The following is a 12446-nucleotide window of genomic DNA, read 5'->3' on the forward strand; positions in this document are numbered from 1 at the left end:
TCCCGTCATCGCTGTCTGCAGGACCTTCACTGGACGTTGGGTCTGGCAAAGGAGTTGGGACTATTGGTAAACTTAGAAAAGTCTCAACTGATTCCATCCCAGACGATTCTCTATTTGGGGATGGAGATTCGCAGTCTAGTTTTTCGGGCTTTTCCGTCTGCCACCCGAATAGAGCAAGCCCTGCTCAAAGTCCGACTCATGCTGAAGAAAGACCGTTGTTCAGTAAGAGGTTGGATGAGCCTCGTAGGGACTCTGTCATCCCTGGAGCAGTTTGTCTCTCTAGGGAGACTTCACCTTCGCCCTCTCCAGTTCCATCTAGACTCACACTGGAACAAGAGCAAGACTTTAGAAACTGTGTCAATCCCGGTCTCCGAGCCAGTAAAAGCATGCCTGAACTGGTGGGACAGCAACATAAGTCTGAGAGAGGGTCTGTCCCTGGCAGTCAAGAACCCAAACCACGTGTTGTTCTCAGACGCGTCAGATTTGGGTTGGGTAGCGACTCTAGACGGTCGGGAATGTTCGGGTCTTTGGACGTCGAATCAGAAGAGCATGCACATCAACGGCAAGGAGCTGTTAGCGGTTCACTTGGCCTTGATGAGTTTCGAGAGCATTCTTCGAAACAAAGTGGTAGAGGTCAATTCAGACAACACCACAGCATTGGCGTACATCTCCAAGCAAGGAGGCACTCACTCCCTCACACTGTACGTCATCGCAAGGGACCTCCTCATCTGGTCAAAAAATCGAGGCATCTCCCTGTTGACAAGATTCATCCAGGGGGACTTGAACGTCTTAGCAGACTGTCTCAGTCGGAGAGGTCAGGTGATCCCCACGGAATGGACCCTCCACAAGGACGTGTGCAAGATTCTTTGGGTGACTTGGGGTCAACCCTCCATAGACCTCTTTGCCACCTCGTTGACCAAAAGGCTCCCGACCTATTGCTCGCCAGTCCCAGATCCAGAGGCGACCCATATAGATGCGTTTCTACTGGACTGGTCTCACCTGGACGCGTACGCATTCCCACCGTTCAAGATCGTCAACAAGGTACTGCAGAAGTTCGCCTCTCACGAAGGGACAAGGTTGACGTTGGTTGCTCCCCTCTGGCCCGCGAGAGAGTGGTTCACAGAGGTACTTCAATGGCTGGTAGACGTCCCAAGGAGTCTTCCTCTAAGGATGGATCTCTTACGGCAGCCCCACGTAAGGGATCTTCATCAAAGCCTCCCCGCGCTTTGTCTGACTGCCTTCAGACTGTCAAAAGACTCTCAAGAGCTCGAGGCTTTTCGAAGGAGGCAGCCAGAGCGATTGCGAGAGCTAGGAGAGCTTCTACCATCAAAGTATACCAGTCGAAGTGGGAAGTCTTTAGAGACTGGTACAAGTCATCATCCATTTCCTCTTCCAGTACCTCTGTAGCCCAAATCGCAGACTTTCTCCTACATCTGAGAAATGTTCGCTCCCTCTCAGCGCCCACTATTAAGGGCTACAGGAGCATGTTGGCGTCTGTATTCAGACATAGAGGCTTAGATCTTTCCAATAATAAAGATCTCCAAGATCTCCTTAAGTCTTTCAAGACCTCTAAGGAGCGTCGTATGGCAACTCCTGGATGGAACTTAGACGTGGTCCTAAGGTTCCTAATGTCCGACAGGTTTGAGCCATTACATTCAGCCTCCCTGAAGGATCTCACCCTCAAGACGCTTTTCTTAGTGTGTTTGGCTTCAGCTAAAAGGGTCAGTGAGATCCATGCCTTCAGTAGGAACATCGGCTTTTCCACAGATAGAGCCACATGTTCACTTCAGCTTGGTTTCTTGGCCAAAAATGAACTGCCTTCTTGTCCTTGGCCTAAGTCATTTGATATACCTTGCCTGTCAGAGATCGTAGGCGACGAGATTGAAAGAGTACTGTGTCCAGTTAGAGCTCTTAAGTTTTATCTAGCTCGTACCAAATCCTTACGAGGTGGATCTGAGGCCTTGTGGTGCTCAGTTAAGAAGCCATCATTGCCTATGTCTAAAAATGCTTTGTCGTATTTTATTAGATTTTTAATCCGAGAGGCTCATTCTCACTTGAGTGAAAAAGACCGTTGCTTGCTTAAGGTTAAAACGCACGAAGTAAGAGCTATAGCAACTTCAGTGGCCTTTAAGCAAAACAGATCTCTGCGAAGTATTATGGACGCGACCTTTTGGAGAAGCAAGTCGGTATTCGCTTCATTTTACTTAAAAGATGTCCAGACTCTTTATGAGGACTGCTACACACTGGGTCCATTCGTTGCAGCGAGTGCAGTAGTGGGTGAGGGTTCTACCACTACATTCCCTTAATTCCAATATCCTTTTAATCTTTCTCTTGAAATGTTTTTAATCTTGTTTTGGGTTGTACGGAAGGCTAAGAAGCTTTTCGCATCCTTTTTGATTTGGCGGGTGGTCAAATATCATTTCTTGAGAGCGCCCAGATTAAGGGTTTTGATGAGGTCCTGTTGTATGGGTTGCCGCCCTGGATATAACAGCTCCGGGTTGTCTTTCAGCATCCTGAGAGGATGGCTGGGCTTCGTGAGGAAAGCGGACTAACAAGGCAGAGTAATCGTCAGAGTCAGCTTCCTTACCAGGTACCTATACTTATTTGGGTTTTGTTATGATATAACTGTCAAAAACTCTAAGCATATACACCGTAATTGTATTAATACTGGTCTCTATCCACCACCATGGGTGTGAATCAGCTATTATATATTCACCGGCTAAGTTTAATATTTAAAAATGATATTTTGATTATAAAATAAATTTTTGAATATACTTACCCGGTGAATATATAAATTAAAGGCCCTCCCTTCCTCCCCGATAGAGACCCAGCGGAATGAGAAGAACTGGAGCTGTTTACATGTATATGCGGTATCTGACCGATAGTCGGCGCTGGTGGGCACACCCGCAACCTTCACGGCGATCGCTCGCGAGTTTTTGTGTTTCTGTCGAGCCGTCCGAGACGTCAGCTATTATATATTCACCGGGTAAGTATATTCAAAAATTTATTTTATAATCAAAATATCATTATTTTGAATTTCTAAGGATACAGTAAGTAAAACAATATTAGAAATAACATCATCTTTATTTGATAAGATATCTGTTGCTGAAAAAGCTAGCCTATACACAGACAGTTTTGTAATTTAGCAGCCATCTTATGCTACAGATATGAGATGAATTCATTAGAATTTTCCTTAATTTTTGACGTTGTCTTACCTTAAGGTTATCTTAATGGGTAATTATATGGTATGTAAATATATCGTGTTAGGAAGCAATAAAATATTTTGAGAAAGTTTAACAATGTTTAAAATGACTAATAAGTTGAATTCCTCGTCAGGCTGTCGTTTACCCCTCAAAAATTGGGGGAAGTTCCTTGGTAAATACTATAGAGAATAAATTGAATTAGATAAATCTCTTGGCTATTGTATTACATGCTTTTCCTAAACCACAATGTCTTTTCAGGACTGAATATGGATACTGCTGAGGAACTGCAGGTAGCAAACTATGGTTTAGGGGGTCACTATGAACCACATTTTGATTTTGCAAGGGTAAGCTGTCTTCTTTGAAGTTAATTATTTCACGTGTAAATGTATAGACAATATTAGAACCAAGTTTCAAATATTTTTTTTCAATATTTTCAGTCTTTTTATTGCAGAATAGTAATCTTCCTGTAATAGTCAGTACTTCCTTATTTTACAGCGAGAAGAAAAAGATGCCTTTAAAAGTTTAGGCACTGGTAACCGCATTGCTACTTTCCTCTTTTATGTGAGTAAAATACCAAAGCAGGAAATTACTTTTTCAACTTATAAATGTCTCTCTAGTAGTTGATGTAGCCTAATATTGTATATGATATGCCACTGATGCTTCTCACCGAAATGCATAAAGCTTCGTCCTGACAGTGAATGCCATGGATCTAGATAGTCTTCTGGTAGTTATTAGTTGTATTGCTTGGTAACATAGAAGAACTTTTAACCATATCTGAATGCTTTTATTTTGATCATTGCAAGCTATTAACAAAAATGCACTCATAACATCATGTACATCCTTTTTATTTTTTTTGCAGCTTTTATTATGTTATATTTTGTACATCATGTGGTATGGTATATCTATTAGCCAGTTTATATCGACCCCATTCATGAATGGCAGAGGCAAGGGACAGTGACATTGCCCTATCGAGTAGGACAAAGCCCTAGAAACTGACCATATTTACATATGATCAGTGCCCAAGCCCCCTCTCCATCCAAGCTAGGACCAAGGAGAGCCAGGCAATGGCTGCTGATGACTCAGCAGATAGACCTATAGGCTCCTCCAAACCCCCCATCCTTAGCTCACAAGGATAGTGAGGTTGCAGCGACCAAAACAACTAACAAGTTTGAGCGGGACTCAAACCCCAGTCTGGCGTTCACCAGTCCGGGGCGTTACCGCATCGGTCACCACAACCCAAAATCATCCAAGACACTTCAGTATACTTTTAGAGAAAGCAATCTAAAATTAGTCTGTTATGTGAATTCCAGTCTCATTATTCATTTATGGGAAGGTGTTTGGTTCTCTGGAAATATCCAGATGTTTAACTGAAATTTGTTACGTTTACTAATATCGTTAATCTGTTATCTTTTATTTCCCAACAATTCACATATTTTTCTCGTGTGATAAGGTGAAAAGTAAAATTTATTAAATGAAACACCTGGTGGTTATTATGCTTTAACCATAAAAACTACTGATTCACCTACTTTTAAGGGGTATGACTCGGCTCCTTTAAAACAATGTTATTATGGGGTTACTTCAAATTGTATCTACTTTTTTATTTCTCAGCAGATTTCTTTCATTTAAAAAGCATTTGAAAGATTTTATATTAAAAAATTTTGAAAGATGAAATTTTCATATTTTAATTTTTATGTATTATTTTATCTATATAAGATACTTTCAATTGTGACCATTTTTCATATAGAAGTCTTTCGTTCTATCTAAAAGCAATTTTCAGTATTGCAGGTTGTTAAATTCCCCGTCTTTTCATCTTTGATTTATAAAAATTGGCAATCACAATAACACCTCGATATAGTAGCGCTCCAACATACAAGCATTCCAAGATACAAGTCAGCCTCCGAGCAAAATTTTGTATTAAGATACAAGCACTTTTACAGATCCTAATGCTAGATGGCCGAGCGCTGGATAGCACTCTAAACCTGCTTCATTTGTTCAGTTTACTTGGTCGTTGACTTCCATACACATCTCCTGTGTTATGTTTGTGTTATTTATGGGATTTTCAATGTATTTGTGAACATTCTTTGTAATAAGAAAGTGCATGGCAAGGTTGGTAGTGAGAAGAAAAAACTTATGATGATCATGGAAATGAAGTACTGTATGAAATTATTAAGAAACTTGAGCGTAGTGTCTGCAAATGAGTCGGCACACCATTACTAACAGAGTACATCGACAATACAGTATGTACAATCCTCAAACAGAAGAATGCTATCAAGAGCAAAAATGCTTCTAAAGGCATAATTGTCATGTCTAAATTATGGACAAATATAAATGATGAGATGGAGAGTCTTCTGTTGCTGTGGATTAAAGAGAAGCAGCCAGCAGAATATAGCATTAATGAGACAATCATCTATGAGAAGGCCAGCACAGTCTACGAAAATTTGAAATAAAGGTAAGCAGCCTAGGATGTGAAGACATCAAAGCCAGGGGAGACTTCAAGTTTGAAGCTAGTTTGATAATTTTAAAAGCATACTGCGGTACACTCAGTTGTGAGGCATGGGAAAGCTGGAGAGAAGAAACTGCTAGGTCATAAACTCGTGAAGGATAGATTAACTTTAGCCTTATTTGCTAATGCCAGCGGTTACTGCAAGATCAAGCCACTGTTTGTATCACTCCGAGAACCCACAAGCTTTCAAGAGTCACAAGATCTTGAAAGAAAACTTAGTGATGTGGCAAACTAATGCAAAAGCATGGATTACCAGGCATTTTTTCATGGAGTAAGTAAATATGGCCTTTGGTCCGGCAGTCAAGAAATATTTGCTGGAAAAAAATCTGCCATTGAAATTTCTTCTCATCATAGATAATGCCCCTAGCTACCTTCCAATTCTTGATGAATTTGATTTCATTAAGGTTCTTTATCTCCTCGTCAACACCACTCCACTCCACTCCTCCAGCCCATGGACTAACAGGTCATTTTTAATTTCAAGCTGTACATTTGACATCAGAGATAATACCAACATCACCTTTATGAATTTTGGAACGACCATTTCAACAATGTTAATGGTTTGAAAATTATTGATGATGCATGTCAGGGTGCAATGCAAAAAAACCTTAAATTATGCAAGGAAGAATTTGGGTTATATTTCAAGTTGAATTAAAATCATTTTATGGCCGAGAGCTTTAAATTTCCCATATAATGATAGTGAAAATAGTCTGTTAAATACTGTACTATAATGATTTTACAATATTAGATCTTTTCTTTTTTAGAGTAGCATTACTTATATCGTTAAAAAAGTTTTTGGAATTAAAGGGTAAAACTTTGTTATCCAATGACTATTTTTTTTCTGTAATTAACATCTTTTCAACGTCATACAAAGTCCTAACTTACTTAACCTAACTATTAAGGAAATTATACTATGTAGGTTACCCAACCTGTCACAACTGTTACTAGTAAAGAAATATGTTAGAAAATTTTTATTCAGTTGTCAAGGTTATATACTTCACTAATGTAATTTTTTATTTAAAGTAGTCAATTATAGTACATGTACATTTAGTCACATCAGGGCTAAGAATGGGTACCGTTTTATATCTTGCACTCTAAAGCCAGTATACAGAAGGTTCTTCTAAAGTGTAAGTGCTTTCACTTTATAGCAAAATTTATGTCTTCATTCCATGGTTTAAGTTGCACACCAAAACATTTTTTTTTCTTTAACCTATAATGATCTATTCACCATTATACTCTTTGTAGATTTGTTTCTGTTAAAATATTGGGAAATTTAACCAGGTAGGCTAGCCTAGGCTAAGCTTGACTTAGGTCAGTAAAGGGTCTTGGCTTATAATATTCTCAACTAACAATATTGTTTATTGAGTACAAGAAAACTAAACTTCACTTAGGTGACTGTAGGGTCTTGGTTATGATATTTCCAGCTTACAATGAAGATCTCTGAAGGAAACCCTATCTCAAGTATAGGAGTATCTGTAATTCTATGAATGATGAAGTTGTGCATGAATCAGAGTTCTCTCTACTCCTTATGTTTGAAAGAATACTTGACATCAACTGTGTTTTAGTGGTGGATGCTGAAGGGTGCCAAACAATCCTTACAAGCTGTTTCTGTTGGGATTAATTCTTAGGTCCTATAGTAGCACTGGCTATCCTTTGATGAATTTAGCCAATGAATCTCTTTGAGGCCCTTTGCATCAATAGGTGTAGGAGATGATACATGATGATGATGATAATAGCAATAGAGAATTTAGCAGCTACTTCAATTTTATTCCTTGTATTTCCTTATTGTGTCATAATTTAGAGGTTATTCCCGGTCTATGCCCTAAGTAAGGGCCGAGTCCATTGTCCATGGTGAGAAATGTTTGGTAGACACGTCTTGAATTCAGGTACTTACCTGAACTCTATGAGATCTCAATCAGTCAATTTTAGGTGATATGTAAAGCCATATCTCCCTAAATTTCTAAATCTTATTAAAAATCTTGTTCATTTTTTTGACAACACAAAAGAGGTGTTAATTGCTGTGCTGAGTGACTTGTTTTACATTTTAAAGAATGACTGAAGTGTTTGAAAGCATTTAAAGACTATCAATCTGGGCTAATGGGTTTGTATAAAGAAATAGTTGTAAATAAAGAATTTGTTTTAAAACTTCTTTAAATGACAATAGTAATTACGACAGACTTGACAAGGACCGACCATTTACTCTTATGATATAGATACTATACATATATACTGTATAGATTTTTTTTTTTTCATGAGACAAAGGACTTTGAACAAACATTGCATGTTACAGAAAGATGAAGTTGACCCAGATATTGGCCTGGGCCCTTGGGGCAATCGTATTGCCACTTTTCTGTTTTATGTGAGTACTGTAACTACTTTTTATAGGATGCTTCTCCTGTTACCTGTATTTTCCTTTGGTTTTATTTCCTTGTTTTCTGTGGTGTCCTGGTTTAAGAATTATTAGCTGTTGTTGCTGTTTCATGCTTGAGAACCTGTCTATTATTATTATTTAATCTTCCTTTCTTTTTATTTGTGAATTTCATATATGAACCTTTACCTATGACATTCCAGAGACTTGTCCACCATGGATATTGGAGGTTATATCAACTTCCTATCTTATGTAGTTAAAAATATTATAGTCAAATGTAACTTTGCTTGTAACCCCATTATTCAAATGTATGCTTACATAGCTGTCTCGAGGTGTTCCTAGATCACTTGGCTTCCCCATTTAAATCCTCACTTTTCATGTTCCTGCATTGCTGATTAAAGCCATTTTTTTGAGGGTGCATTTTTCACTGCTTATCACATTTTGTTTTGTTTTTAATTTCAAAAGCTAATTTAATTTCCATTTCCCTTTATTATAAGCAATAAAAAGGCCAATGATATATTTCTTCGGCATTTCAGTTTCCAGTATTGTCAGTCTTGATTAAGAAATTGTCTTTGCTTCCCAATTTCATATAATCCATATGACAGGTAGCTAGACTTTTGAACAACACTTTGCTAAGCCTTACTTATGTTCCTTCACAAGCAAGGGATAAGACCTCTCGTTCTGTCAGATGAGGGCTATCATATCTTGCCTTAAAAGGATTACTTCCGTTGGGGTTATTATGTCCTGCACTCCATAGGCATATCTCCATGGGGGTGAAAGGAGAAACTTTAGATTATGGTTTCAGCTTTGCCAAGGCAATTATCAATGTAATTGATAAATAATGGAGCCAAACAACTTTCAAGTGCAAGTCAATAGTTTTGAGCACTTTTTACTCCCTTAAATTTTAATACACGTTGAAGTTCATGTACCTTACTCAAGACTGGCAATATCATCTACAAGAAAATAGGTTAGAAATTCATCATAGGCCTCAGAACTTCTTTTTCATTTCTTAAAAACTTACCTGATACAAGTTCCTTGATTGACATCCCACATTTGTTTTTTTAGTATACCTTGTACAAGTTCTCTTCAGATCTCTGTACCCTTAATCAAACATGATAGGACCTTTGACATCTCTGTCTCTGTCTTAAGTGGCGATTTAACCATACAGCAAATATTATATGATACATGTAAATGCGTTTGCGATGAATTGAACTCGCTAGCAATCCTATAATAAATATCATACTCCCAGCCCCACGAATCTTGTTTCCTCACATGCTGCTTCCATGAGAAGTGATAGTATTGGTTATTTCGTATTCAAAGGTTCAAGTGAGACTACTTTCTTATCTGATAAATTTAAGACTAGTGATCTTACGAGCATTGCTATATAGGCATACATATGAATTATGAGGTATAATAAGTAAATTGCCTTACATTAAGGTGTTTTTAGTATTCCTTAATCAGTGGTGATGGCAGTTCTTGATTCATCAGTTTATTTTGGTATTGTTCAAGATACAGTTTTAGGGTTGTTATCAATATCAGTTGTTACAATTTGTTGTAATGCATAAGGTTGCATTGCATGGCTGCTGCATGGTTGATTTTAGAGCTTAGTAATTTACAAAATTTGTAATGGTGATGGATTGGCAATTTAATAGTTATGCTGTGTTACTAATAATATTTGAATTTTCTAGTTATGCTGTTTAACTAACATTAAGCTTACGTTTCATCCGACACCTGTACTAATGTAGTTGTAGCTTTGCATGGAATGTCAGCAGTTTTTAAAATTAAGCATGAAAAGAAGTGTTTAAACTAAATGTAATTCTTGCTAATTATCAAGTGCAATATTGTATAGATATGTGTTTTTATTTTTTGTGAAATTACTTGATAAAAGTTTAGTATAAGTAGTATGAGGTTTTTCTAAAATAGAGAATTTTATTAAATAGTTTATTAAATTTAGATTATCATAATACATGAAATTTAAGTTTAACTTAAAATACAATGTAGTATCTGTTGACCAACCGTACCTTATATCTATAGATGAGTGATGTTGAAGCCGGAGGAGCCACTGTATTTCCTCACCTTGGATTATCTTTGTGGCCTGAAAAGGGTGCAGCAGCATTCTGGCACAACCTTTACCCAAATGGCGAAGGAGATCTGCTTACAAGACATGCCGCTTGTCCAGTTTTAGTAGGAACTAAATGGGGTAAGTAATATTTACAAACGTTTATCAATTAAAAATGACTGTAGAGACATTTTATAGTTGGTAGTCTCTGTGTGAGATTTGAGGCAAGGTAAGAAGAAAGCTATCTCCATTAACAAACATAACGTATCCCTTTTAATGGTAAAATATCTTTAGGAACATGAAAGACTGTAAATTCTAGCATCATAGCACATAATAGGAAGTACAGTTGTAATTCTGCCTACATTTTGTGCCTTAGTAATTTCTCAATTATTTGAAAAAATTTTCAGTTCAACCTATAAAAACATAGTATTCTTAAAGAAGTGGATAGTTTAGAAAGAAAACTATTAGTGTGGCTCATAATTTGATTTAAAAGGCACAACTTATGCAGTTTGTCCTTTTATAGTTTTAATCTTATTGAGAAGTTTCTTTTTATGCCTTAAGTTAGTCTACCATTGTTCAGCCACTCCATAGGCCTTTGCGCGCATTTTGGCACTTGCAACAGAGGCTTGTCAAATCTATTTTTTCTAGTTGCATTTAGATTCTTCAGGGCAGTGTCTTTCATAATCTCATGGGTCCACCCTCCAGTCGTTTTACTTTGTGTACTGTTCATTACCAGCATGGTATTCTATCATCTGTATATGCTACAATTATTGCTCATAGTTGTTTTTATTCCTAATGAAATTTTGAGGTGGGCCAACTTTTGTCATATTTAAAGTTCATAGTTATGACACTTAGGACCAATTTACATAAAATGCAGACCCAGTTTAAATATCTTGTGCCTGCTTTGAGGCCTCTCTTCTATATAAAGTTGCTATTCTTATGCCATAATAAATTCATAAGATTTTAGGACATTGAAATTCATCTTGCCTACCTTATGATAGGAATTAAATTGCAGTAATATCCAATTGTTCTGATTCAACAACAAACCCTTGTCCATTTATCCTGATTCAGTAAAAAAAACCCCATATCCATGTAACAGGAAGGAGATTACCTTCGTGCAAAGCTAGCATCCAATGTATTTTTATATTCTGATTTGGTAATGCCCATGTTCATTTAATATAGGAAGGAGATTACTTTGGTCCAAAGCTAGCAGCCAATAGATTTTATATTAAATGCCAAAATGGCAAACAAGGAGGGTTATCAAACAGCCTTACTATTACAGGGAGCCCACTTTTGTTCTTTGTAACTCTATATGCTGATTGGATTTATTTATCTTTCCTGAACTTTCCATGGTTATTCTTGGATAGGAAAAGTGTTGTGTTGTGCTTACCTTGCGTTCCTTTATTCTTGGATAAGTGAAATTTTGTGCTTGTGTGGTGATGTGCTTATTATGGAAACTAAATGGAGAAGTGCCCGTTTTTGTGTTGTGTGTAGGGCTTGCTCCTCTTCACAGGAATTAACAATCTTGAGTCACATGGTTGGTCCCCCACCCAGTGGTCTAAGTTGGTAAAAAAGCAACCTACTGTAATAAGAGTCCATCTTCCTTGTTCCTGATATCACCAATTGAGTTCTCTGCCTCTTTCTTTTCATCTCCTGAGACTAGCACTACTGACTCCTAGCACCCACTGCTACTGTGCAATTATGGTTGGGATACTACAATGACCATTCTGTGGCTGGTCTCTTATACGAGCATGGAGCATTTGCTTGCTGAGTCATTGCTCTACCCTGGTACGTGATAGATCTATGCTTCCCACCTCGTGACCAAACTGTGAGATAATGTCTCATTGAAGTTTGTGTTTTCTTTGGACATTTCTTTATGGTTTGCATACCTTCTGTAATAGGAAACGTGCAATTCCATTCCCCCCCCTGTTATCTTTTGATTTAGTGGTTCCAAACTGTGTTGCTGTAATAGCTTCCTAATTTGTAAGGACTCCTGTTCCTGAGATGTTGTTGCAGACCTTGGTCTTCAAGATTGTAGTTATAGACTGGGAGTTCGACTGGTAGAAGCAAGAAAAACATTCACATTCATCTTCCTCTACCTTCTTGAATTTATCATCTCTCCTGGCTACATCGTGGTTGCTTAAGCCTTTACCTCTCTACTATCTCGAATTTGTCCTCTCTCCTGACTGCTTAGAGGTTGCTTAAACCTTGACTCTCACTCCGTTACTTACCTTTTCTCCTCTCCGATGGAGGCCGTTCTGCTGAGAGGGGGTTCTATAACCTTGACAATCATTGAGGTTGGGAGTCCTTCACATT

The 12446-nt window shown here is 37.8% G+C and overlaps 1 protein-coding gene across 1 annotated transcript in view; it reads left to right on the top strand.

The window, feature by feature from the left end:
* Nucleotides 1–12446, top strand: part of LOC137638718 (prolyl 4-hydroxylase subunit alpha-1-like) — a 55952-nt gene that overhangs the window by 18564 nt on the left and 24942 nt on the right. The window contains exons 9-11 of the mRNA XM_068371044.1: nt 3462–3547; nt 3699–3764; nt 10106–10271. Coding sequence (XP_068227145.1) covers nt 3462–3547; nt 3699–3764; nt 10106–10271 — 318 coding nt within the window. The remainder of the gene's footprint in view (nt 1–3461; nt 3548–3698; nt 3765–10105; nt 10272–12446) is intronic.

Source organism: Palaemon carinicauda, chromosome 3 (assembly GCF_036898095.1).
Source record: "Palaemon carinicauda isolate YSFRI2023 chromosome 3, ASM3689809v2, whole genome shotgun sequence".
Taxonomy (NCBI): Eukaryota; Metazoa; Arthropoda; class Malacostraca; order Decapoda; family Palaemonidae; genus Palaemon; species Palaemon carinicauda.